This window comes from Camelus dromedarius, chromosome 16 (assembly GCF_036321535.1).
Source record: "Camelus dromedarius isolate mCamDro1 chromosome 16, mCamDro1.pat, whole genome shotgun sequence".
In the NCBI taxonomy this organism is placed as follows: Eukaryota; Metazoa; Chordata; class Mammalia; order Artiodactyla; family Camelidae; genus Camelus; species Camelus dromedarius.
In genome coordinates, this window is record NC_087451.1 from 29,807,992 (window position 1) to 29,834,843 (window position 26,852).

General features: G+C 56.1%; 1 protein-coding gene across 5 annotated transcripts in view; it reads left to right on the forward strand.

Moving 5' to 3' along the window:
* USP36 (ubiquitin specific peptidase 36) overlaps positions 1–21,406 on the forward strand; it is a 33,413-nt gene extending 12,007 nt beyond the window's left edge. For all 5 annotated transcript variants that reach the window (XM_064495443.1, XM_031469224.2, XM_064495442.1 and 2 more), the window contains 15 exons: positions 4,311–4,378; positions 4,885–4,955; positions 5,488–5,570; positions 6,555–6,666; positions 8,408–8,548; positions 9,100–9,200; positions 9,984–10,122; positions 12,323–13,000; positions 13,585–13,715; positions 15,370–15,954; positions 16,382–16,542; positions 17,750–17,851; positions 18,555–18,670; positions 19,018–19,167; positions 19,384–21,406. In XM_064495443.1, coding sequence (XP_064351513.1) covers positions 4,311–4,378; positions 4,885–4,955; positions 5,488–5,570; positions 6,555–6,666; positions 8,408–8,548; positions 9,100–9,200; positions 9,984–10,122; positions 12,323–13,000; positions 13,585–13,715; positions 15,370–15,954; positions 16,382–16,542; positions 17,750–17,851; positions 18,555–18,670; positions 19,018–19,149 — 2,620 coding nt within the window. In that variant the 3' untranslated portion in view covers positions 19,150–19,167; positions 19,384–21,406. The remainder of the gene's footprint in view (positions 1–4,310; positions 4,379–4,884; positions 4,956–5,487; positions 5,571–6,554; positions 6,667–8,407; positions 8,549–9,099; positions 9,201–9,983; positions 10,123–12,322; positions 13,001–13,584; positions 13,716–15,369; positions 15,955–16,381; positions 16,543–17,749; positions 17,852–18,554; positions 18,671–19,017; positions 19,168–19,383) is intronic.
* Positions 21,407–26,852: the final 5,446 nt, after the last annotated feature.

The following is a 26,852-nucleotide window of genomic DNA, read 5'->3' on the forward strand; positions in this document are numbered from 1 at the left end:
CTGTCAGTGCTGTTGCTTCCGGGGAGAGACGCGGGCCTTGAGTGGAGGGGCCCAGAGTGCAATCTGGGAAGACAGATGACCAGCCGGGATGTACAGTGTCTCATAGTAAGTGCTGTTGTGAAGGGACCCTGAGGAAGCCAGCCCAGGGGGCATCTCCTGTGTTCCCCGCCCACGGGCAGCCTCAGATGCAGGGCAGATGGTCAGGTTGTGACCTCCCTGCTGTGCAGGTGGCTGCGTGGGTCTGCCCTGGTTGCGGGACAGAATCGCCTGGGAGCTCCCAGGACAGTCGCTGCCCTGACTGCAGGCCAAGCTGCTAGGCCAGACCCTCTGGAGGCTGGGCCAGAAGGGCTTGGGGCTGTCGGGGGAAGGAGTAGACCCCGGCGGACATCGGTGGAAAGATAAGGGCGTCGTGTCAGGGGAGCCAGGTGCGAGGACGCTTGCGGGACACTTGCCCGAGGGTGTCCCCGTCCGTGAGGACATGAGAAAGCAGGGTGTGAGTGGTGTGCCCGCCAGGGAGCCGAGTTACTCCGCTAATCTGCAGGTGGAAGGGCCTCTGTGTTGATTTTGTTAGTGGTTTGCAGCTGAACTCGCTGTGAGCAGAGGTGGTTCTTACATTCCCCCTTCTGGGACTTGATGCTGTTCCCTTGTGACCTGGTGCCCGCGTGCGGATGTCCCCATGCACGTGCAGCGGGGGTGGGCGGCGCGTGTCCGTCCGTGCTGTGGGCCACGTCGTCTCGTCCCCCGTGTCCCTGCTTGTTCCTCGCCTCAGGCTCTGTGCAGACAAGGGCACAGTCAGCCTCCCGTGACAGGCGACTGTCCCTTGCTCCTCCTGCAGCTTTTCTTCATGAAGGTGGCTGTGCTTGGATGTTCGTAACCATGACATTGTCGCTGAGAGGTGTGGGTCTCGGCATCACACAGTGTCCTTTGTCACGTTTGATGCTTTTCGGCTTTAATTCTGTGCTGCTATCAGGAGCGCAGGCCCTCTTTTCTGAAGGTTTCCTTCCACCAGCCCCGTCCTCTCTGTCCATCACGCTCCAGACACTCAGGCTGCCTACGGTCTGGTCTTGCTTTGTGAGCCAAGTTGAAAATCTGTGTCTTTCACAGGCCAGGCCAGCCCCCTCATGGTGGCTGTTGGGCGGAGGTGTGGTCTCAGCCCTGCCCGGTTACCGAATGTTGTGATTATTACACAGGGCATACGCACTGTGCTTCTTTCTGTCCGGTTTTCCTTTGCTGGTTTATTTTTACACTTGCTCTTTGCAGTTTAGGAAGACCCGAGTCTTTGTTCCAGTGACAGCCCTGTCCCTCTCCCTTCGCGCCCTGGTCCTCGTTTCCGGACTTTGATCTGGTTTGTCAGGTTTTAAGAGTGTCCTTTACACCCCCTCTCCTCCCTCCTGCCTAAACCTCAGCGCATTACTTCTCTCTGTGTAGGACGCAGTGTTTAGTATCCTCCACCTGCCTCTGCATCAGTCTTAGCCCCCAGTTAAGTACTTGGAGGCTGCTCTCCTCCTGCCGGGGCCCTGGACGGCCCAGGCCAGGACGCGGGTTCCGGACTCCTGCGGCCCGTCGCGTTCTCTTGGCCTTGTGAGTTGTTGATCTTTTCACCTAGAGGACTTCCGGATCTTTTTCTGGTCTTTGAAGCCTGATGGTTTCATAGGAATGTCTGGGAGCTGACTGTTGGGGCCAGTTTTCCCAGATACGTGATATCTGACCAGTGATGGCCGGAGGCTGGATCTGTGGCATGACTGACTGTGGGAATGCAGGACAGGAGAATGTCCGTCCTTGTCCACCTTCCACAGCCAGCAGGTGGGGTCTGAACGCTGTCGCTTCTGGACCAGCTCTGCTCTAAATGTCGTGGCCTGAAAATATGCAAAATAAATCGGGGAGACATTGTAAGTAGGGTGTCACACACCGAACGTGGTCTTTCCTTTGTGGAATTTGCAGGATCACTCAGCTGTTGCCCGGGAAAGCAGTCTGTCTTAGGGACTCGTGCTGATTGGAAAGTGACCCTCCCCTGACTGGGAAGTGACTTTCCCCTGCGGAAGCATGCTGCCGTTGGCTTTGCTTGTGCTAAAGGCCTTTTTGGTCTTAATCCCTGGGAATTTTTTTTTCTTTCGGAGCAAGGAGTAACGACTTTATTCTGAAAACCAGCAGGCCGAGAGGGTGGGGGCTGATGTCCTAGAGAACCGTCTTCCCTGGGAGCGGTGCTTGTGTGCTGGTCTCTGTGTTTGGGTACACCTCCCTTTCTGGGTGCCTGGCTGGCGTCTGCCCTGCATCTCGGCCACTGCCCCCGCTGCGCCCCCTCCCCGCTCTCCCCCCTCACTTCTTGCGCCCTACCCTCTCTCCCTTTAAGTCCCTCCTCCCCTGGGCTCCTCCGAATTCAGTCTCCTTCCTTTCCTGAGTTCAGTGAACTTTCTCTCCTTCGTGTTTGCGGGGGTCCCCCACCTCCCTGAGCTCTTGTTTGGGGTTGGGCTCAGCCTAGAGCTTGTGTTGCCGTCTCCTCGTGCTTTGTGCCACTTCAGGGGCTGATCTTCATCAGGTGGGGGTTCGAATCTGTTCAGCTTTTCTCCCTGAAGGTACCTTTGCTGCGTTGACGGCGAGGATGGTGGGGATGTGGCAGTTCGCTGGGGGTCTTTCTTTGGGCGCCCCCTTCTGGCCGCACAGCAAAGCACATGCTGACATGGACGGCTTTTCTTGCAGAGACAGAAGGGGCTGTGGCCTCGGTATTTTTATGTTTCTCTTTTAGGATGCTAGTTTTCCCCTTTGTTCTCCTGCCCTGAGCTCCCCCAGCCCCACAAGGAGCCTGCCTGCCTTCTCCACCCAAGCTGCTGCCTTTGGGGGCTGCCTCCCAGACTCGTTGTGGTGCCAGGACCCTTTGGAGCTCGCCTCACGGGAGTGCTGCCCGCACAGGCCTTGGGGCCCCTTGCCCCTCCCTCCCTCAGCTTCGTCCGGACGACAGCTCGGGTGGGAGCGTTTGGGATAGCTTGTTGGACCTGGCTTTATCATCCTGTTCCAGGTCATTGAATGTCTCTGTTCAGTGCCCTGCAGGCGGGTCCTGAGTGGTCCCCTGCTCCTGTTCTGCCGGCTCCCGGTGAGCTGGGGGCCACCTGGACTTCAGCAGGCACGTCACACCCGGAGGCTTCCCGTGTGCTCTGAGGTTCTGTCCTTGCTAGTGTTTGGAGCTACAGTGTTCGTTCCTTTGGTGAGCGCTGGTAATAGTAGGTGCTGGCAGTTGATTTTTCATTTCCTAATCTTGCAGAATAAAAATCTGGTGACCCCGTGTTGGCTCGCACATACTGGGGAGTTAAATTCCCCAGTGAGTCCTCAGGGTCTGGGCAGTGCTGGCAAGAATAGTTGCAGAGACAGGAGGCCGAGACTGAGGTGCTGGGTCTCGCTCTGCTGACGGCGGGAAGCGGCTGCCACGGAGATAGGAGCCGGGGCAGGATCAGCCCTGGTGCCCGCCGAGGAGGTGGGAGCATCTGCAGAGCCGGGGGGGCTCGTCCCAGGGGAGTGGGCCTTGCTCTGCAGTGCCTCAGTGCTCCATAAACAGACAGAAAGGTCAGCTGCGTTTTTATGTCCCTGAGATCTTGGGGACTCAGGGCAGTTACAGAGGAGTGAGTCACGGTCCAATTCAGCGGTTTGCAAGCGAAACCAGGAGCAGAGGCTAGATGTGGGGTGTTATTTCCAGAACCTCATGACTGAGGAGCCACAGGTGCGGGCGCTGTGCTAAGCGCACCTTGCGGCTCTGCTGAGCGGCTCTGCAGGCTGGGTCCAGCGTTGCCTCAGATCCCAGTTAGTAAGCGGGGCTGGGGTGTGGCTGCAAGTGTGCCCGGCCCTGAGGCCCACACCGTGACCGCTGTTGTCCTGCTGAGAGGGCTCAGAGGTGGGGTTTGTCCCACTTGGCCCCCACACCCCTTCCCCAGATGAGAGGCATATGCATGTGGCCTCAGGAAGGTGACCTGGCAGGTCTGAGGGGCTGAGGTGGGGGGGACCCATCTGTCATCGAGACGGGTGACATACAGGTCTGTTGGGTCTTACTCTCTGTGAAGTGGGAGGTGAGGTTGCCTGCGGAGAGGGACGGGGAGTCACGGGCCAAGGTGGCTGCTGTGGGGACTGGGTCACGCAGGTCAGAGCATGTGGGAGGATCTCCAGGCAGAGCCAGGGGATCTGCCGAGCCGCCCCCAAGCAGGTGGGATGGTAGTAGTGTGTCAGCCTCTCCTGGCATCATGCATCATGCTGGCGGGTGACGAGACAGGCAGGGGTACCGTGCTGCACCTCGGCACCCTGTCCTGAAGGCCGTGGCTTTTCTCCAGGTTGGATCGTCAGACGCAGGCTACTACTTTGGTCCATCAGATTTTTGGAGGCTATCTTCGATCAAGGGGTAAGTGGAGACTCCTGCCCTGCCCCTTCTTGTCCGGGGTTAGCGTGTTGACCAGCGGGAAGGGCAGAGCTCAGCGGTAGAGCGCGTGCTTAGCATGCATGAGGTCCTGAGTTCAATCCCCAGTCCCTCCAGTAAAAATAAATTTTAAAAAGACGTAGAGTATTAACTGGAAATGCTGCCAGTTGGCACCCGGGCATACCTGGGGGCTCTGTCTGGTGCTTTGCTGGTGGGCCCCACTCCTGGGGGGGGGGGAGTTCCCCACGGGCGGCCGTCGCCCTTCATGTGGGAGCAAGCGGCCCTGGGGCGGCCGGCCCGGCCGGGAAGCTGCCGGCCTCTGGCCTCTGGGCCGCAGTGGGCTGGCCCTGCCTCTCGTGAGCTCTCTCCGTACGGGGGCCTTGGGGGGCTGGTGAGCTGATGGTGTGCCTCCCAGACCCAGGACTTGGGACCCTGGGGTGGTGCGCTGGGAGCCCCTGCACCTGTCCCACCGCCTCCTCGCTCTCCCGCAGTGAAGTGCTCCGTGTGCAAGAGCGTCTCCGACACCTACGACCCGTACTTGGACGTGGCGCTGGAGATCCGGGTACAGACCCTGCCCTGCTGGTCTGTTTGCATGGGGACAGGGAGGCCAGGGGGCAAAGAACCCAAAGGACAACACCCAGTTGGGGTGTGTTGTTCAGACAGCTCAGGAGAGAAGCGCTGGGAGTCCTGCTGCCGCGGAGGAGAAGCCGTCCTGTCTGCACCTCTTTTCACAGAGAGGGCGCGGTGCAGTCTCATGCCCTGGGGCGTAGACGCGGGAGGCAGGGCCGAGGAGGCGGCTCCCCTACAGGAGCTGCACGTTCTGGGGGCACCTTCCTTTCTCTGCCGCCCCCCGAGGCTGCGGCCAGGTCCGCCCACCTCGATCTGAGGCTCCGGGCGGCCCCGCTGCCGCAGCCCTGATGAACCTCCCTGGGGCTGCGATGCTGACTCCCCCGAGGCGGCAGCGAGCAGGCCGGTTCCAGTGCCAGTGAAGTTTTGTGATTTGCTGCCTCAGCCTGAAAAAGGCCTTGCATTTGGCGTTTCTGGAATCAGCCTTTTTCTTCTGCTGTTCCACTCCATGTTTTTGTCCTTCTCAGCAAGCTGCGAATATTGTGCGCGCTCTGGAGCTCTTCGTGAAGCCAGATGTCCTGAGTGGAGAGAACGCCTATATGTGTGCAAAGTAAGTTTTGTTTTTGTTTTGCTCACGGCAAAAAGGTCAAGCCATCCGGAAGGACAGAATATGTCACCTAACCTGCCATCCCCTCTCTCCCTCTCATCCTCAGAGGTGGCCACTGTCCGTGTAGACTTGTCTTAAAACTAAAAACTTCTAAACTGTGTGTGTGAAGCAGTAGCCGTGGTCTCCATTGGTGTCATCACATGGCACTTACTACGAGCAGGTCCCTGTTCTGAGTGCCTCCCGTGCACGCACTTGTGAGCTGGGGACTGTTATTGCCCCATTTCCCAGGAGGGGAAAACTGAGGCACAGACATGAGGTGACTGGACATGGCCGTCCAGCGTCCGGGACAAGCCACGTTCCGTTCCTCACTCCTTGTCCTGGGCATTTCTCCATCTCAGCAGACGTGACCCTGACCTGGTTGTTTTGAGGATTGCGCAGTCTCCGCGTGGGGTGTGTCCCTTTATGTCAGGCCACTTAAATGCTGTGATCACCAGAGAAAATTTTTCTCCCCGTGCTTTTCAGGTTTAGGTTGATGATTCTGGGCCTGAACACGGCTTTTTCCCCTCCGTTCACCTCCCGCAGCCGCAGGCGCTGCGCCCCTGCCTGTGTCTCCTCCCCTCATTCCACGCCTCTGGCTTTGCTTTCGCTGGTTTCCTGCCTGTTTATCACCGGGCCACGTCTGCTTGAATTTGTCCTCCCCGTATTATCTCAGAGTTACTGACGTCTTACTGTGTTTCCTTGTTGGGAAATCCTTCTCGTCTTTGCTCTAGAATACGCACCTTTTCTCTGGTCCCTGGTGCCCGGCCGCAGCTCTCCTCTCCCGAAGGGGTGTCGATTTGGTGTTTGGGGCAGCAGCTTGCACGTGTCCCCTTGAAGCAGACCCCGTGTTAGAGAGTGGTCATTACCGATGTTCTGATGTTAACCTGGAGCAAGGCCAGTGCTCCTTGGGGCGTGAGCTGATCACTTTCCTGCTCATCTTCCTCGCAGATGCAAGAAGAAGGTTCCAGCCAGCAAGCGTTTCACCATCCACAGGGCGTCCAACGTCCTCACGCTCTCCCTCAAGCGCTTCGCCAACTTCAGTGGAGGGAAGATCACCAAGGTGGGTGCGTCCCAAGGGCCAGGCTGCCTGGTCAGCCGCTTTTAAAAAATACAGATTCCGGGGCTTCCCAGAGCCCATGGATCAAGTCCCTACAAGACAGGGCCCAGGAGTCTGCATTTTTGCAGAATCCTCACCTGATTGCTATGCAGTCAAGCTCAAGAACCACTGTCTTACTAGGTGTTTGTTTTTTTTTTCCCCCAACCTGTCTGCACTTGGGTTGTTCCTGATGCGGAAGGTCTAGGTTTCCTTGAGAATAAGTAGGGTGAGTGGTGCACTACACAGCTCTCATCTCCCACGTCCTGTTCTGTCTCCAAAGCACGTTGTGGCTTTTTATAGAATAAACATTTGCTGTTTGCATGACAGCATTTTAAGAGAAGACACCTTGGGTCGCAAGAGTCTAGAGATCTGCTCTCCATGGGAGGAGCCTAGCTGTGTGGTTTGGGCCAGGGCACTTGTCTGAGCCTCAGTTTCCTCACTGGCAGTGGTGGGGGGCTTGCTTATTTAGTTCAGTGTTGCCCAGACTGGTGTTCTGCAGGGCGTTCACGTGGTACCTGGGAGGAGGTGTTCTGCGTTCAACCAGGTTTGGGAATGCCAGGCTGAAGTTAGAGAGTTCTTTTTAATTGCAGGCCTTCTCAGAGCCTTTATGAAGCTGTGTTCCATTTTGAATCTTCAGGGGGAATTTATTAGGAAGACTTTCCTGTGCTTAGTTGTTTGGGGAGTCATGTCCTCCTCCCTTTCCTCGTGGCCGTGTGCCCCGGTTGCTCCATCACAACATTGTGTTGACCTGAAAAGGCCACCTGCAAACGGGTACCAACTGGACGGAGCCCAAGGGCAAGTAGAAGTGGTCCCTGGGCACTCGGGATGGAGGCGCCGCCCGGGACAGCAGGGGGTCCGTGTCTTGATGGACATGTGGGTTACCATCAGCGCACACCGGTCAGAACCTCCCGAGGGCTACTCCTCAGAGCCACGCCGTTCACTCTGTGTTGATTCTACTCAGTTTTTAAGGCTGTGTGTGCCCAGGCATCAGTGCAGGCGTGTCATGTCTGTCACCGCGCTTCCCTGTGGAGTGGCAGGCCGGGCACCAGCAGTACTCCCACTGCTATGCCAGGGACCCAGGGACCAGGGGCACCAGTTTGGATGCCTGGCAGACAGGACGGGAGTGGACGATGGATGAATCACTTGACAGGACAATAAAAGAAGAATTTCTTGTGGAAACTCCCATGTACAGGCGCACCTGTCTCCTGCCTTTTTTTTTTTTTTTAATTGAAGTATAGTCCAGTTACAGTGTTGCACTGCGTCCTGGTGTGCACCGCAGTGATGCAGCTACACGTGTGTGCATGTGTTCCCTTTCACGTTCTTTTTCATTGAAGGCTATTACAATTCATTGAAACAGACTTACAGGCATAGAAAACAAACTTACGGTTAAGGGATGGGAGGGGTGGATAAATTGGGATTCGGTGTTTGCAGATACACGCTGCTATATGTAAAGCGGACCAACAGGGTCCTACAGCGCGGCACAGGGACCTGTGGTCAGTGCCTTGTAGTGAGCACACCGCTGCTTTTTTAATCGTTGGCTGAAGGAGGCTCCCGCTGCGTGCCAGCTTGCCCCAGATCGTGGAAGACCGCTGAACCCTGCGCTTGGTGTCGCCGTGCGCTTGGTGTCGCCGTGGGTGGAGCGGGCAGCTTGCCCCTTCCTCTCAGTGATGAGCTGTAACTGCCTGTCCCTCGGCCTTTCCCACAGGATGTCGGCTACCCGGAATTCCTGAACATCCGTCCGTACATGTCCCAGAGTAATGGCGAGCCTGTCACGTACGGGCTGTACGCTGTCCTGGTCCACTCGGGCTACAGCTGCCACGCCGGGCACTACTACTGCTACGTGAAGGTCAGCGGCTGCGCGCCCACTCCGGCTGCGGGGGCTCTGGTGGCGCGCCTGCTCCTCCTGGAGCAAGTCTGCGGTGCCCGTTGGTGCCGGTGCGCGCGCGGCCTGGGCAGAGTGTTCATTCCTTGGAAAGCAGCGTGATGTGTGGCTGTGCTCGGGTCCCACAGTTGCTTCTCCGTGGAGCGCAGAGACGCCTTTAGAACCTGTCTGTCCGGGGCTGTGTGCCCTTGGGCTTGGGACGAGATGCTCGAGGGAGGCTGCTCGCAGTGCCCGGCCCTTAGAACCCTGGAGAAGTCTTGGGAAGGCCGTGCGGATCAGACCTGCCAAAATAGCCTTCGGAAGGGAAAGCTCGCATCTTTGTAGGGGAAGGGGGCTCCAGCACGCTTGGGGCCACATTTAGAGTTAGACTAACACTAGACATTTTAATATGAAATTGTTACTAGTTAATCAGCACTCGGCTGTATGTTGCCACAAGGGAAAAGGATTTGAAAATAAGGATTATGGAGTTGTTGATTGTTCTGTTCTGTTTCCTGCCACGCCCTGTGCTGCTTCAGGCAAGCAGCGGACAGTGGTACCAGATGAACGACTCCTTGGTCCACTCCAGCAACATCAAGGTGGTTCTGAACCAGCAGGCCTACGTGCTCTTCTATCTGCGGTAACTGAACCCCAGCCTCCCCGACGGGCACCCTCCCCCCCAGCCCTTTTCTGGGAGAAAGTAACTGGGGATCCACAGGAGGGGCACTGAGTGGTTCACGGCCAGTCCCGTGTAGAGAGAGCAACCCTGGGAAGGGCACTCTCAGACGCCGTCTGCCTGGCACTGAGTCAAAGCCAGAGCCTCGGGGAAGGTCGGAGCACGAGTCCATCTGCCCCTCCTGGAGGTGACTTTGACCATAAATGGGGCAATTGGCTGTTATTTTATATCATTGCACCAAATTAGATGCGTTCCTTCTGGATATTGGTGGCCAGCTTGGCTTCCTCTGGGAGTGAAGTAGGTTGTCGGGGAGGAGTCCTTGAGGGGGTTTTAGGAGGCTGGTCACCGGCCTGAAGGACGAGAACGCGGAGACAGAGGTCTTTGGCTGCTTCGTACACGTTCTGCTGAGTTGGGATGAAGCATTCGTGGGGTCCCTCTGGCTCTCTGATCAATGGGGAGACTGAGCTTGGAGGAGCGCTGTCGTGACCTGCTCTCTGCTTTCGTGGGCAGAATGCGAGGCTGCGTAGCAAGTTCCCGTGGTTTAAGGGCGGAGTGAGGTTTCAGAGCAGCACGCCGGGACTGTCAGGGGTCTCTCTGGCTGTCCCGCCTTTGTCTGCCCTTTGTTTTTTTCCCACCACTGGAACTGTAACCTTGACGTCACTGTTCTGATGCCTTCTCACACTCAGTTGCACTCAGGCCTCTGCAGCTTTAGTAGGACAGCCCCTGACGGTTCTGTTCCTTCAACAGGCTCCCAGGCTCCAAGAAGAGGCCTGAGGGCTCCATCTCCAGGACAGCCTGCTCCGTCCCCGGCCGCCCCGGTGTGGTTCCGGACCACATCAGGAAGAGCATCGCCAACGGGGCCGCGTCCTCCCCACTGGCCGGAAAGGTGCTTGTTTCAGAGGATCCACAGATAGGTTGTGGGCCTTCACACCCCTGCTGCTCTGGGGGTCACGGGGCCCCCAGACTTCTTCTCACTGGGGACTCAGCCCAATAGACAGTGCAGACAGTTGTTTCCTCCTTCCACGTTCTCTCTGAAGTTGGTCATGAGCCAACATTGATGGGGGGGAGGCAATGATGTGAAAACCTGACTCAGCAAACCCAGACGGAGCCCCCATGTGTCCCTGCCTTAGGGCGGCTGCCACGCAGGAGGGCGGCGGCCGGTTCCCAGAGCAAACCTTGGACCTTAAGCGTCCAGGAAAAAATATTTCATCCTCACATTTTAACACCAGAAGTGTGAGTCGTTTGAATCAGTTCCCTGATTTCAGTAATTGTGCTGTAGTTATGGTAAGAGAAGTCCTTTGTTTTTGTTTAATTTGTGGGAGGGTAATTAGGTTTTGTTTGCTTGTTTGTTTGTTTTTAATGGAGGCCCTGGGGATTGAACCCAGGACCTCATGTGTGCTAAGCACACACTCTACCCCTGAGCTACACCCTCCCGACAGACATCCTTTGTTTTTAGGAATACGTGCGGATGAATTTAAAGGTAAAAGGATGTCACGTCTGAAATTTACTTAAATGGGTAGAGAAATGTACGTGTGTGTCCGTGCATGTGCACACGTGTGTGCGGAGGGTGGAGGACGAGAGCGCTAGTGCAGTAGAGCGCTGACAGTTAGGAAGTACTCTTGAAGTGACTTTTAGCGTATTGAAAATTTTCTAGTAGGAAAAGTTAAGAACTCACTTTTATTGACAAAGTAATAGCAATTTATTTATTACAACGTAACTCAGAATTCAAAAATAGGTCGACCCTCTTTGTCTACTGCATCTGTGACCCTTTTCCTACAGTCTGAAGGTCAAATCCGAAGGCAGGCTGCCAGAGCCCTTCCCAGTCCGCAGGAGTTTTAGTCCTTTATGCAGATGTGTTTCCCTTCCAACATTCAAGGAAATAGAAGCCGAGATAGCAGTGTCGGAGTTGACGTAGCAGTGGTGATTGTCACTGTGGCCAGACCAGGAAGGCCCGAGGACCAGGCAGGGCATGGGGGCGCCTGAGTGTGTGCAGGGGCACAGGGAAGACCCTGGGTCGGGCCACCACAAGGCCGCTTCCCTGACCCTGTGTGTTTCCTTTACAAAGATAACTTCCCAAACACACTGCAGCTGCACAGGAGTCATTTTACTTTAAATACCACTGTAAATTCCGTGTACTGCAGTGCCGTAGGAAGACGTGTTCTCTTTAGAGAGAATGTTAATAAAGAAATACTTACCTAAATGACTTAAAATCACTCTGTTGCACATGCAAAGGATGTGGATGTTTAAACGATTTGAAGTAGTGTGCAGTCAGCACATATTTGGGAAAACACCTGCTGCTGGTGGGAGTGCAGTGGATGCAGTCTGGCGGTGTGCATCCTCATGTAGGAAAGTGTCAGTAGCCTGGTAGTTCTGTTTCTAAAAAATTAGCATGGCATACGAAGTGCAGAAAGAGATTCAATCTTTTGATTGTTCGTTCAACCAGTAGTTTCTAAGCACTGACTCCACTGGACCTTGAGCCGGGTGGGGGGGCCATGACGGCGAACAGCACCCGTGCAGGCCTGAAGAAGCTTCTGGGTGGAGTGGGTGGTTCAGACCCCTTTGTAACGAGCTTTGCAGGGAAGGGCGGGGCGCTTAGCACCATGGTGTTCATTTCAGGGACACCTGGAGCCAGTCTGTAAACGCTTCGCTCAGCGAGATGGTTGCTAGTTAGACATCAGAGACCTGGCTGAGGGTGTGAATGTGTGTCGGCACGGTGGTGAGGCCAGGACGGACGCCGCCGGGTGGCCAGGCCGCAGGGAGGCCCGCAGGGGGAAGCACCAGCGTGTTCATCGCTGCTTGTGTTTAGGTGGTGGAACTTCATGGATTCTTCTCCTTTATGCTTTTTTTGTATTTCTCAAGTCTTGACGTAAAGGTACTGCTTTCATAGCAAAGCTGATTGTAAAGATAGCCACCCCTATATGCACAACTCAAGAGATACTGAAAAGAAGTAACGGTGTCTTTATCACGTGTCCGTGGAAATGGTCTGTCTGGGGCTGCTCGTTGGAGCCCCTGCCTGCCACCACCCTGCAGAAGCCCCGGCCCTGCTCCCTCTGGTTCTGACCGCGTCCTCTGCTTCACTCCCTTAGAGACCAGACCCTGTGACGATGAAAAAGCTGCAGATCCCCGAAGAAGTTGGGGTGCCCATTGCCAGGAACGGCTCCTTGTTGGGGCTGAAGTCTCAGAATGGACATGCTCCTCCCAAGCTGCTCTCGGGGTCCCCTTCCTCCAAACTCTCCAAAACACCCACGCACGCGCCCACCCTCCTGGAGGAGCCTGGGAAGAAGGTCAAGAAGTCCGCCACCCTGCAGCCCTTCTCCCCATCCCCCAAGACGGCTCAGGGGCTCCACAGGACCGGCGACCCGAGCGGCAGCCGGTGTGCGAGCCGCGGGCAGGGCCCCTGGGACGGCAGGGCCGCCCCCGTCTCTACCTCAGCCCGGCCCCCGGCCGCAGGCCCCGCGGATGGGCCCCCGGCAGGCGGCCAGGGCTCCACCGCTGACGGCTGGGCTTCCAGCGCTTCCAGCCCCGAGTCCTCGGCCGGCAGCGGCCAGGCCCGCGCCCCCCGGCCCCCCGGGAGCCGAGCCGCCCCACTCCGTGATGCTCAGGGAACCGACTCTGCCGCTGCCGGCCCGTCCAAGACGCCGCCGCCCCAGGAGGACACCAAGGGGATGAAGCCCAGGGTCCCTGTCCCTAGCAGCTGCGCCCCCGAGCCCACCACCGCCACGTCTCCTCCACCAGCCAAAAAACCAGCCCTTTCTGCCAAGAAGGTGGGTGTGTGGACACTTCGGGCCTGACAGTGTGTTGGGGAGGGTGTCAGAGAGTGCGTTTGGCTTCGGTTGAGGGGGTGGGCGACAGTGGGGGGCATTTGGCCACCCGGGGGCCAAGTTGTCGTTCATTCCTGGGTGTTTGCAGGTGAGGGCAGGGGCTGGCCTGCATGATGCCGGCAGCTAATGGGGCTGGGGTGCCCCGCGGTCCCCCGTCTGGGTCTCTGGACGGATGGCCTCAGGGAGACTTGGGATCAGTCGGGCAGGCGGGGACACAGAGGACACGGGCTGGCTGGCGCCTCCATGTGCAGCTCGAAGCTCCGGGATGGAATGTCGTGCTGAGATTTTTGTTGAACTTCCTTCCTTCTTCCTTTTCGGTTCTAACCAGAGACACTTCTGATTCTTCTCCCGCCACTCTCCCCCCCTCACTCTCCCTTTCTGTTTGTTTTTTCTCCCTCTGTCCTCTCGTCCTTCTTTCTGGGCTCCTTTGTTTTTTTCTTTTCTTTTTCTCTTCTCTTTGTTTTCCCTCTTCACTCACGGCAACCTTTTTTAGACCACCAAGTTTTTATTTATGTCAATAACTACAGGCCAGCACCCTGCGGAGGGCAACCGGCAATGACCTCCGTCCACCTCCCCTCTCTCCATCCTCCGACCTCACCTACCCCAGGAAACCCACTCACCCCGTCGTCGCCTCCACCTGGCCTGTCAGTGCAACCAGGTGAGCGCGGCTGGCCGCCCCTCCCGGTGCTGCGTGTGCAGCTGCGCGGGCACAGGGTCTCCCTGGTCTCTCCAGGTCCTCCTGGTGACATTGGGTCAGAGGCAGCAGGGTCCCCGCAGTCCTGGTGTGTTCATTTTGTCCTCGTCTCCTGTCTGTCTGCCACATGCACATGGCACTGGGTGTGCTGTGAACTGAGCTGCCTGTGGCCCCCCGGCCCCATGACAGGACCCCGAAGGAGAAGAGAAAGGAGGGCGTTCCGAATAGACCCCGCGTGAGCCCAGGGTCCCGCACGGTCCTAGTGTCTCCCAGCCACTCCCCAGGCTTATCTCAGGGTGGGTGGGGCCTGTCGCCCTAGCCCTGCGGAGCCTCCCCTAGTGGGCTCTGGGCCCTTCGCCCTGGCTTCTGGAGCAGAAGGCCTGGTTCTGTGGGAGCTTTTCGGGCTCCTGGGTAGAGGCCCCTCCCGGAGGTGTGGGCTGTTGCCTCCCCACAAGTGCTGCACGAGGGTGCTCACCCTCCTAGTGTGCACAGCGGCAAAAAGCTGAGAATTTCTGATAAATGATGCTGAGGGGCTGTCAAGGTGTTTGGCAGCTGGGGGGCAGGGAGAAGGGAGGGAGGAAAGAAGGAAGGAGGAGGGGAAGGAAAGAGAGAAGGGAGAGAGATGGGTGAGGCCGTGAGAGGTTCGGGTAGGTCTAGTGTTTGCTGTGGTGCCACCATGCGCTCCCCACCCCTCAACTCGTTCTGGTTGCACGTCTGGGGCATCCCCCCCCCCATCGCGCACTCAAGAGGACCCCGCCCTTCCCCTAACCCAGCACCCCACAGCCTCTCCCTCGCTCTCTCCTGGCACAGTGTTTTTGCACGTAGTAGGTCCTTGAACATTTAAGGGATTGATTGGGTATTTTTTCTGTTTCTTTGGCACATAACCTTTTTCTTTTTAAATTCCAGAAAGCGCAGAGTCACGTGACATAGTAGTGCAGCTCGTACGTGGCCGTCAGAGTTTGTTCTGATTTAGATGATGACGAAACAGTCCTGTTTAATTCAGTTACCCTTGGGAGAGGCATTATTGACACTCACTCACAGATGAGGAAATTGTGGCTCAGAGTGGGAAGTTGACTTTTCCGAGGTCACGTAGCTGGCAAGAGGCAGATCCAAGAGTCTAGTCTGATTCGGCCCCAGACCCTGCCCCCACTCGTCCTGCTGTGTGATCTGGCTGTGTTTCCCTGATTTTCCTGACCCTCAGCTTTCAGAGGAAAGTCATAGGAGGGGACCAGTGGAAGGGGTGTGGGCTTGTACCCGCCTTTCTCCTAAGGCTGCCTTCCTGTGCCGGAGCACCTGGAGACTTGTGGAGGCTGGAAATTTATCGTTTAGCGCAGCTTTCCTCTTTGTGTTGGAAACTTAAAACTTTAAGAGTTTGCAAAAATAGTTTAAACTGCCTGGTGATGAGAAACTGATAGATATATGATGACGTTTAGTAACTTTGATCTTAAGAAGGTTTGAACTTTATTGTCAGCCTGTGTTTTCTGATTTCCACGTTATGCGTGTGTATCTGATGTTCATGGGGGAAAACCACTTAAAGTCCTTACCTAAAAGGGAGAGGGCTGAGGGAGGGGAGATGGAAAGAGCTCAGCCCATCCTCACTGCCTGGCTGTCCCTGCAGGGCTGTTTCACCTGCTCCCAGACCATCCAGCCATCTGAAGCCCCATCCTGGCCCCCGCACCTCGTCACTGTCCGGTAGCTCCCAGCCTTTTGGGACATCAGACCCTCAGAGCTGCTCGTCCGCCTCTGCTCCCCTGCCTCAGGTCAACGGGGGCATCAGAGCCCCTCCACACCAGCTGCTAGAGGCCAGCGAGCCGCCCCAGATCCTCCGTAAGAAGAGGAAGAGCCCTGTGGGGGAGACCCGGGGCTCGGAGGTCGGCACAGCCACTGCAGCCCCTCCCGGGAAGAGGAGGAGGAGGAAGAGGAGGCAGACAGGGGACACAGATGCCTCCCCCCGGCAGGAGGGGCAGGTGCAGAGGCAGCCCTGGGGTCCTGAGTGCAGGATGGAGAGCCGGGTAGGGCTGCCCGTGGACAGACTGGAGGAAGAGAGTGGACAGCAGCAAGAGAACAGCCAGCACCTGGGGAACGGGTGGCTGGAGGGATGCGTGACCGATGGCCACCCTGTGAGCAACAGAAAGAAGAGGAGGAGGGGAGCGGAGAGCCTTGGTGGAGAAGAGTGCCTCCCCCAGGACCCACCTTGGCATGGGTAAGAGCAAGGAGGCAGGCAGCCCTGCACCTGCTCTGACAGACACACGGTCCACTCCCAGGCGGGTGGCTGTCTGGAAGTAGAGGTGCTGCCTGGACCTCTGGGACGTGACCATGTCCTCAAGTGTCCCAGTGGGATGGCGAGTGGAGGCAGCGTTCCAGATCCGGCCAGCATCTTCTGTTCCAGGAGGTCATGTGACCTGGCCAGGCAGGGCCGTGGTCAGATCATCCAGTTAGGAGGATTACAAGATGCACTTGTGTGCTCCTCTGGGCCGTGCAGGTGGACAGCTGGCACGCTCTGTCCACTTCGGGCTCTGGTAGTGTCTCCGGGGGGCTGTCCTGCAGGGCTGAGGCACACTCCAGCTGAAGTTCATGGGGTGTTTGGGCCTCAGTTTGCTTGGGGCTGACTGTTGACTCTGACTTCTCAGGAGCGGCTCTCCGTCAGACACCGTCCAGCCAGAGACCCCTGTGGCATCACCCAGGAAAAAGAAAAAGAAAAAGCGGAAGCAGGAGTTGTGGCAGGAAGTAGATGAGAACGAACCTGAGGGTCGGAGGGGCTCTGCCTGCCCTACTCCTGGGGACCCCACAGGTGTGTCCTGGGCAGGGGAGCAGGGGGCGGGCCAGGCCTCTGCCTGCATCTCAAGGCGGGTGTGTAGCGGGAAGGGCCAGTTCAAAGGCCTCTCACCCCTGCCCCACGTCTGCCCCTTTGTGTGAGCCGTCAGGCCACAGTGTCCTCACCCGGCAAAGCGTCAGCCGTAGCTGCCCGTCCGTAGGAAAGATGGGTAACCATAAGCTTGACACATTCTGTTAACACAGATTTGAGGCTGTTCCCGTCTAAACCTTCACACTGGGCTGACTCCTGGGCCGCCCAGCCTGGAGTTTTTGTGCGCTGCTTGAACATGGAGCATTGGGGTCAGAAGCTGAGCCCCTCGGCCCCACTCTGCAGTGGCCTCTCTGAGATCGCGTGGCCCTTGCCATTCAGTTTCCTTGGGCTGCGGCTGGGCTCAGGCTGAGCGGCCGGCTGAGCTCGCTGGGCTGTCCTGAGAGAACGTGTCTGTTGAACGAAGGGTAGAAACAGCCAGCTTCTCGGGAAGGGCCCCCAGGCAGCAGGCCCCGGGGGGTCTGCTCTGCCATCTGCGGGTCCAGTTCTGTTAGTGCTTTGGGGTCCTGCAGGCCCCTGGGGGTTGGTTTATGTCTGTCAGTCTCCAGAGAAAGGAATTTATGGACACACATGGAATTTTAATAGTTGCATCGCGAAGCGCCAGCTGCCAGGCAGTGAGGGGTAAGCACAGCCAGCGGGGAAAGGCCGCACGGGGTGGGGCGCCACCCGACCTCGCGGCCAGTTGCTCGGCCAGCACCCTGGCCGAGCGGGAGATGCGGCTGGGCCACCGGGCTCGGGGGGGTGGGTGTGGGGGACAGGAGCTGCCCTGCAGAGCTGTGGGGACGGGGCAGCATTCTGTCGTCGCTCCAGGTCCCCGCGGCTGAGGGAGCTTCCGTTCGGACCCCCTTTTCTCCTTCCCCCGTCAGACCGAGGACTCGCTGCTGCCTGTAGGGTTTTGTTTTGTTTCCGGTGTTTGGGTTTTCATCTTTTCCACAGTTGATTTGTCCAGTAGTGTCTTCTATTGAGAAAGAATAACTAACTCCCTTGTCACGGGCTGGAAGGGAGAACTTGCTTTTTACGTGTTCTTTCAAGGATTTGTCCTCAGTGGGTTCTTTGATTCTGTTGTAAACGAAAGGTGTACAATGGTTTCCTCGGTGATTTATTTTAATGTGTGTAAGTGTTCCTCGGATTGCAGGGCTGGGACGGGCTCCTCCTGTATCCTGGGACAGAGAGAGAATATCCGACGTGGTCCAGGAACTGCTCAAGTACTCATCTGATAAGGCCTACGGCAGAAGAGGTACTGGTTTTGCGACTGGACTTCTGTCTTCCTGCGATTGGCTCGCTAGGGGTGGGGAGGGCCGAGACGGGTCCTGCTGAGCCTGGTGCCCAGTGGTCACTTGGCTCTGAAGATGGACAGGAAATGGACCATGAACATCTGATGCCCCCCCCAACCCCCACAGCCATTGCATGAAGGTCAAGAGCCCTGCAGGCAAGTGCTGTCTGTGGAGGCACCCAGAGCAGCTTATCCCTGGGGTCCGGGAGCAGGGGGGTGAGCAGGGTGGCCGCCTCTGGGCAGGCCCCCCCAGGGACAGCGTTAATCTGGGTCGGGGGAGGGAGTGGACAGGAAAGCTCGTCCAGCACTTCTGCCGTAAGTTCTCATTTGGAACATTGTTTTTCTAATTCAGACTTGGAGAAGGAACACGAGATCTTGTTTCTCAGATGAGGGCATGGGTTTAAAAAGAACTAAATTTTGTAGGTTGGCGGTTCGGAGAGTTAGTGTTTGCTCTTTAAGAGACAGAATCACTGACCGCCCTGCACACGGGAGACCACTCTGTCCCTCCCCTTTTCCGTCCCCGAGTGTCCTTTCACCAGAGGGTGGAACTCGGAAGTTTTGAGTACCTAGGAGGAGAGCAGCCTGGTTTGTAAACTTCGTCCGTGAAGTAAGTCCCCCGGGCAGCTGGGAGCCCACCAAGGTGCCGACGTGTGCGTCTGTTTTGCAGTTCTGACGTGGGACGGCGAGGTGTCGGCGGTCAGTCAGGACGCCATGCAGGACAGCCGGCTGGCCCGCACGGCCACGGTCATTGACAACTGGGACGAAGAGTTCGATCGAGGGAAGGTGTGGCGTGTGGTGGGGACGGGCGGGGCAGTGCCGGTGGAGGGGGATTTTGGGGACAGTTTGAAGTGGCAGCTGTGTCCCAGGGTGGCCAAGGGCGAGACTGGAGCTGACTGCTCGGGTTCAGGTGCCACAGGTCATGGCCCACGGCTGGGCACGTGTCCTCCGGTTGCTCCTGCTCCTCCGTCAGTGAAGTGGGGCACAGGGACACCCCGTGGTCATAGGGAGAGTGGATCTCCAGCCGAGGGCGCACCCTGGGGCGCCTGCTGCTGCGCAGGAAGCACCTGAAAAGGAGCCGCCAGAAACGAGGGGCTTTCGGGGAATCGTGACACCTGCGGTTCTTGATGCAGGAAAAGAAAGTGAAAAAATTCAAGAGAGAGAAGAAAAGAAGCTTCAACGCCTTCCAGAAACTTCAGAGTAGACGGAACTTCTGGTCTGTGACTCATCCGGCTAAGGCCACCAGCCTCAGCTATCGCCGCTGACTTTGCTGCTGTCGATAGGTCAGTTTGGGGCGGGTGTGTGTGTGTGTGTGTGTGTGTGTGTGTGTGAGTGATGGGGGGTGCACACACCGGTCACTCACAGAGGACCAGGCCGTGTTTCCAGGCTCCATCTGTGTTGCACGTCGTTGCCCGTGTCGGATGCGCCCTCTGGGGTGGGTGGTGAGACTCCCAGGGGCTCATTCCTCCCCACCGAGAATGACGCTCTTGACCCCACAGCCTCTGGAGACAAGGCGTCCCTTCCTGGAGTCTGTCTGTCTGAACCGTACAGCCACTTGCCAGGGACTTGCTGGCCCCTACCGTAGGAGGATGGCCTGCGGCAGCCCTGGGCTTGTTCAGACCAGGACCTCTGGTGACAACACACACTGTGACAGACCCCACAGCGACGTGTGGAGCAGGCGGCAGCAGCATGGCGACCAGGAACCCGGGACAGGGCTGAGCGTCCCCGGATCCTGGCCAGCGGCATCTGGCCTGGGGCCATGGTGGCAGAGAGCCGGGAGGACAGTGGCCATGCCTTCCCAGGACGCCCTCCAGTCCACAGAGGACAGCGAGCGGTTGCTTCCTCTTCTCAGAGGGCCGTCCATCACCCTCCCCGGCGGCTGGTGCTGCAGTCCGTCCTGGCCTCCCCGCTTCCCCTGTCTCTATGCCTTACTGCCCACCCTCAGAAGCCAGAGCCCGCGGCCGGCCCCACGCTGCTGCCTCTCCCTCGCAAGAAACTCCCGACCGTCTCTGGGAGGCAGGTGGCGGGGGCGGAGATGGGCTGACGCACCTGCTTTCCGGGCTGCTCTTGACTCTGCAGTGGCTTTGCCAGACCCTCCCTTGCAGCTGCAGTAACCCGCGGGTCCTTGTCGAGGTGGTGGTCTGGGAGTAGAATCCTCCTTTTATTTTCCTACTTGAGATAAAACCTTTATTTTTGATCAGGCCTGTGGCTTCCATTAGCAATATGTCTCCTTCCCCTAATGTGCAGATCCTGGCTTCGTTTGCTCAATTTTATGAGTGCTTTTGAATTTAGATGATTGTCTAACTCAAGGAGATCACGGTCACTTTTCTATCTCGCTCAAGCTGTGCCTGCAAATTTGTCATTGAATAAATACGGGAACTCCTCAGTGAGGGCGATGCTTTCCAGTAAAAAGAGGGAAGTCCCAGTGGCAGAAAGTGTAGAAGTAAATCCCTCCGCGGGTGTCTGGAGATGGACCGTGTCCGACCTCGCCCTGTCCTGCAAGTGGTCCTCCTGGCCTGAGGCCCGATGCCCCTGTCTGGCCCCGACTTTCTTCCTCGCGGAGCCTTGCCCTTTGCTTTGCCACTTGTTCTGGGGCCTGGGGGGATCTTGGTGGTATGGAAAAAGAGTTATTTTTTTATATGGGGAGATATATCACTTTTTTCATGTGGGGGGTTCTGTTCGTTTTTCTTCCTGTTTTTGTATTTCTCTTTTAAAAGGTAGGGGCAGTAATACCAGCGGCCTGAGCTGGGGCTGCCCTGGTCCCGGCAGGTGAGCAGGGCTTTGCGTGGACCCAGCCCTGCATATCAGCTGCACCTTGTTCAAAGCTGAGGGGTCTGCCCCAGTGCTCTGTGGCTTTGTCCTCTGTCACCTTGGGAGGGAAGGCAGGTGCCTCTACAGGCAGGGTTTTTCCCCCTCTTGTGAGATTGACATTCATTCCTCTACGACTTACATCCACAGCCACGTTTTCGTCATGTTCGGCGGTGGAAAAAAGAAAAATTCAGTAGTTTGCTAGTCCAGAGTTTATCTCCTTTCTCTCCCTCTGCTCCTCCAGATCAGCCTCTTCCTTTCACTGCTCCGTGATGGTAGATCCTTTTCCCAAAGGAAACGTACCTGCTTTCTCCTGGGCAGTGATGAGCACAGGCCTGGCCCTGCAGCGTTCCTCAGTGCCGGGCAGAGTCGAGTCCTTCCCTCCAGGGAAGGGGCATCAGCCAAACCAGGAGTAAGAGGACAGGCCCAGAAAATTAGTCCAAACCCTAGGTGTACATATATAAGTAACTGAAGCTTTTGTAATAGCGGTCACCGGGTTGACTTAGAGTATCGGTTTAATTTAAGTTTGTGTTAGGGGTCACTTCTTCTGGTGGTCCTGGGTCCTCTTGCTCCCTGCCTCTAGGCTGGGGTCCTGGTCCCACCTCTGCCCCATATGTGCAGAGAGCCCGCAGCCCACGACCTGCAGCCCCGCTCCAGGGGTCCAGGGGCCCCAGATGTTGCCAAGATCTCGGTGCAATAAAATAATTTTTGTGAGTCTTGCCTGTGTGTTTTTTTCCCCCTTTGACTTTTAAAAGTTTCACCTCAACCACAGTCCGCCGTCGAAGGTCACGGGAGAGGTCGACCGAGTCTCTGGTAACCCACCCGTGAGCTGGGCGCCTTCTGCAGCAGGAAAGCTTAGAGCGGGTCTCCGTTAAGAGTTAAGGGGAGTGAAGAGGTTTACTTGTGTGTCTTAATGTGTTATTTGAATTTAAGAAGACAGGAATCTTTGAAGTGGCTCCCTGAGCTTTGTGGGTGATTGTCCATGAGCACCAAATTGGAGAAACTTGGAAACAGTATCATTCCACTGAGGTTTGTTGTTTGAATTTGTTTTGACTGAATAATGTTTGGATTTCTGCAGAGAAAGGTGGGGGAGAAATCACACGTTTGACTAAGCTGTGAGTTTCCCTCCCAGCCGGCACGGGCGACTCGGGCCCTCCTGGGCCGAGCGGCCGCGTTACCCGTGTCGGTACAGGGGTGGTGCGCGCTGTTAGGCCCACCCGGCTGGGCGGTGCTGAGCGGGAGGTTGGGATCTGGCCGTAGTGCATCCAGGAAGTCGGGTGAGGCCTGGAGCGGCGCAGGTCCCTGCAGAGTCCCCGTGCCTGGGACGTCACCTGCGGCAAGAGCAGCCCCAGTGAGTCTGTGACAGAAACTAGTGCGGTCCTGGGCGGAGGTTTCCAGTTGGTGGGTTCTGTACCCGAGCCCCACAGCTCCTTACCCCTTCCCTTCAGTGGTGCCCCAGAGCTCCCCACCCAAACGTACCCCTCAAACACAGGGCTCCCCCTACCCCGGTCACCGTGGGGGTTTGGCCAGACAACGAGGAACGCCAAGTACGAACAGGTGAGGCGAGACGATACCCGGACCCAAACCAGAGGGGTCGGACGCTGGTGTTTGCCAGCTTCCGCTGGGCTCTGACTCAGGCGGCCCCACTCTCCCATCCCCTTCACTGGTCACCCTACCCATCTGTGCCTTCCTGCTGCCTTGTGCCCGTTACTCTTGGCAAATGATTTCATCCCATTGCAAGGATTCCCCTGGCACTCCAAAATAGAACAACGAAACTTGAGAAAACCAAAACTGAAACCAGCTCGCTTCTTTCTCCAGCTGTTTTTTTCTTCATCCAACCTGGTGGTTCCAACACTCACAGAGCAGCAGAATCACCTAGGAAAGGTGTGGGTTTTCTTTGATGGAGGTGCTGGGGATTGAACCCGGGACCTTGTGCTTGCTAAGCATACACTCTACCACTGAGCTGTACCCACCCGTCCAGAGTTTTTTAATACTAATTTTTTTATTGAATTGTAGCTGATTTACAATGTTGTGTTAACTTCTGGTGTACAGCATAGTGATCCATTCATACATATATTCATTCATACATGTACATACACGTACATATATACATACACATACTCAGTTACACATGTATTCCTTTGCATATTCTTTTTTCTTACAGGCTACTTCAAGATATTGGATATAGTGCCCTATGCTCTATAGTAGGACTCTATTTAATACTAATTTAATACTCATGTGAAGGAAATGGGAGTCTCCCGGGTGAGGCGTGGGCATTGGCATTTATTGAAAACCTTCCCCAGAGAACTGCTGTTCTAGTCCCAAGTCTCAGGTGTGAGTGGGCCTCAGCATCACCAGGGGGCTGTTAAAAGGCAGGTTGCTGGGCCCCCTTCCCCCCACATTCTGAGCAGGTCTGGGGTGGGGCCTGAGAACTGGCATTTCTAACTCCTTCCGGGGGGTGGTGGGCAGGGGCCACACTGGGAGACCCACAGTTCCGTCCTAACGACTCCGACGTGGAGTGGTCAGTGGGGCCCTCTGTGGAGGCCGCCTCTGTGTCCTGAAGACGCTGGAAGAGGGGCCCCTGCAGGGCTGACACCCCTGTGCTCTCGAAGCCGACCTCTCGCCCCTCTTGGGGGACCTCGCTTCAGTGACGATGAACACGTTCCAGTTCCTGCCATCCTAAAAAAGCCCCCTTTCTTCTGTGTCCCCTCCCTCTCTCTCAACTCATCTTGAGTTTGTCCTCTGTTCCATTCTCCATGGTCCTTAGTCTGCCTTCTGCCCTCATGAATCCATTCAACAGCCCAGTTCCCAAATCTGATGAGTGTTTGCCACGACATCTTTTCAGGACGGGACACTGGTCACCGCTCCCCCTCCCTGGAGAGCTCTTCTTTTTCTGCCCCTTAAAATGTTAAGTCTGTTGGAGCTGATGAGCGCTAGCTACGTAGATATAGCCAAAATCAGTCAGCTCCAATCAACATACCCCGTGGTCCCACCAGTACCTCCCATGGAACATCTATTCCTGTTCTTAGTGACAAACTGGTGGCCCAGAGTTCTTGGTTCTCTCTGCCCTCCTTGCACCTGTGTCCTGCTCCTCCTGTGTCCCTCCTGTGGCTGGGCTCCCACCACACCCCTGTGGCCAAAGCCAAAAACGCGCCCGCCTCACTCAGCACCTCCCTCTCTTTACCGCGGCGTCAGCGATGGAAGTCTGATCCTGCCACCTGGCTGTCGGGAAATTCCTTCCCTCTTTCCATCTCCACTGCCTGGCTCTCAGTGTGAGTTGCCACCAGTTTTCTCTTGGACTCAAATCACTCTCCAGTGCACCTGCTTCCTGCTCTGGCTTCCTGGCCCCCAGGACCATCCTTCAAGACCAGAAGCCCTAACCCAGTCATGCTGCCCTCAGGTTCCCAGCACCTGTCACCACTGTGCTGTTGAAAGAATTGTTAGCCTTCACCATCCCATGCTAACAGTTCAGACTGTTACAATGTAACTTTGTGTATTTTTTTTTTTGCTCTTAAGAAATTAGGAAGGAATTAGAAATGATTCTGATTTCTTTATTCTCCTCTCTTACATGGATTGCTCTGCTGTTTTCTGCATTACAGGGCTCGGTTAGACATGTCCCCTCTGCAGGGACAGGCGGGTGCTGTCTCCAGTGGGTCCCAAATTTCAGGGTCCCGGGAAGTCTGGGTTACAGGGATGAGCTGGAAGAGCTTCCAAAGGAAGTGTGGTTGGTGACTGTGGCTTTGGACTCTGCTCAGAACACGGCCAGCCCACCTCCATTGATATCCCTGGTCCAGTCCTCTTGATGGTGCTCCCCCGAGCCCGAGCCCCTTCCCCCCTTCCCCCCATCCTCCACCACTTTTTTTTTTCCTGCAAGTGAAAACATTCTGGCAGGTTTGGCGGGAACTGGAGCATTCACCCCTCTCTTTGACGTGAAAGCCTGGATTCTGTGGCACGTGGCCAGCTGTCTCTCGGGCGGGCAGCAGGGAAGCAGTTGGTGACAGCTGGATCCAATCAAGTTCCATTACAGACAGATTTGAAGTGCCATTCACACACAGGAGAAATTGCAAGCTTTAGCAAAATAAAATCTGGGGGTTTTCAAAGCAGGACAATGCCCCAGCCTCAGCCCGGGATGGGGAAGCTGCTTGGCTTCCATCTCTGCACGTGGGAAGCATCCTTCCTGCCCCATACCGCCTCCCTCCCCAGGGCGGGCTGGACTGGCAGAGAGCAGGGGAGTGGCCCCTGTCTTGTATTTACTGAAGACACCTGATCAGAATGTCTGTCTAAACCTGGGTGGGGAGGAGTCAGAGGCTAGCTTCTAGAAGAGCTGCTCGGTCTCCGTCAGCATCTCACCTTGGTCTTCAGGAGGACCGAGGGCTCACCCAGCGGCTGGGCATGTGACAGCTGGCTGGCCTGGCTGAGCCCATTCTCCTGTGAAGCAGGCATTATCTGAGGTCACTGTCCCTCACACTCTGGGCCCTAGCCTTGGCAGAGCTCTGAGTAGTGGCTCATCAGGTAGCCAGTGATAATTCTATGTTGAGGGGAGGCCTCACAATGTGGCTCTGTTGGCCCCAGCAGACCATGATCCTTCAGTGCATGGTGGGGTGGGGACAGGAGCTGTTCCTTTTGCACGTGGAGGGGGTGTAAGTGCTCATACAGAAAGGGGACACTGTCCTCCCCTTTCCCATGAGACCCTCCAACCTGAACCACCAGTATTTTTGTTCGAAATGCAAATATACACCCCTGTTCTGTCTTTGCTTTCTCCACTTAATACAGCTTGGGGATGGTCCTGCATTGGTGAATGCAGAAATCAGCCTCAATCTTTTAAAAGCTGTGGGTGCCCCCTTGTATGAAAGCATTGGAATCCAGTAATCTGCCCCTCTTTGAACATTTTTTCTGAAGACTTCTGAAATAACACAGAGTAGGGATGGAGATAGCAGCTCAACAAACCAACCCTCCAAGCCACGCACGTGACAATGTGGGGTCTTTGACAGTGACCCACAGTCAGGTTCGTTGTACATCCCTACCCAGTGCATCCATACACAGCCCAAACAGACATCCTTATGACATGTGGTGGACACTGATTCTTTCTACTTTATTCTATCTTCTCTTCATCTAAGGGTGGTGGTTTCTCAACCATTCAGAGTCCGGACCTGCGATTTGAAAACATTGCTGTCATGAAACAATGTAAGTGAACAGAATGTGTAAACAGTCAAGTACTATGCTAGCTGAAGTGATTAGCATTCACACCAGTATCCCTCCCCATTCAAATGTACTGGGTTTGGGGTTCAGATCATGGTGGGAATTAATGTGTTACCTGAGTGGCTTTATATTTTGGTCACTGAGCAAGAGTTCAGGCACCAAGGGACCATGCCTCGAACCTTCTGGTGAGTGTGGCTTAAAGTGCAGTAAATAGAGAGAGTGTCAAACATCCAGGGAGAGTCCGTGCTCCCTGTGAAGGAAAGAGACTCACCAGACCAAAGGGGGTTGATTCTAAGAGCGTCCTAAGGCCAGGCCAAGATGAGGAAATGACCCTGGATCACTGAGCACGCGTCTCCAAATGCAAGGACACATTGGGGCCAAATTGTGATTCCCGGCTCTAACGTTGCCTGTAAAACCAAACAGTCTGGTGAAATCAGTGAGATTAAGCTCTTAGGTCCAGCAGAATCAACATTTTAGAGGTAAGGTAACAATCTATACAAGCGAAGTGTCAAAAGAAACATGTGCCTAAGGAAATGGAGACCATCTTCTTGGACTTTCAGGAGACATCAAGCTTCTCCACCAAAGGGTGCGTCAGACAGCTCAGGGGAGTCAGAAGGATGCTTGCTTGTGAATGCACGATTTTCTTAGCCACCAGAGGGTGGGCCAGAGCTGCACCCTGTTGTAAAGATTAGGATCCCGTAGGCTGATATGTTGAAGCCCACCTCATCTAACAAAAATATTGTCAGCTATGTAGCAGATGAGTCAAAGACAGTGACAGATCTGTCACCTCAGAGATTAGTTCTGGGCAGAAGCTTGGATTTTACAAGCAGAGGCTGCATTTCGTGAGTGGGAAACAGATTGAGGGGGTTGAGCTGTTTGCCCAGGTCACAAGGCTTCCTACTAAGGAAGCAGATCTGGAAAGAAACCCCAGAGGTTCCTCATTCATGTATTCCTTTTCCAT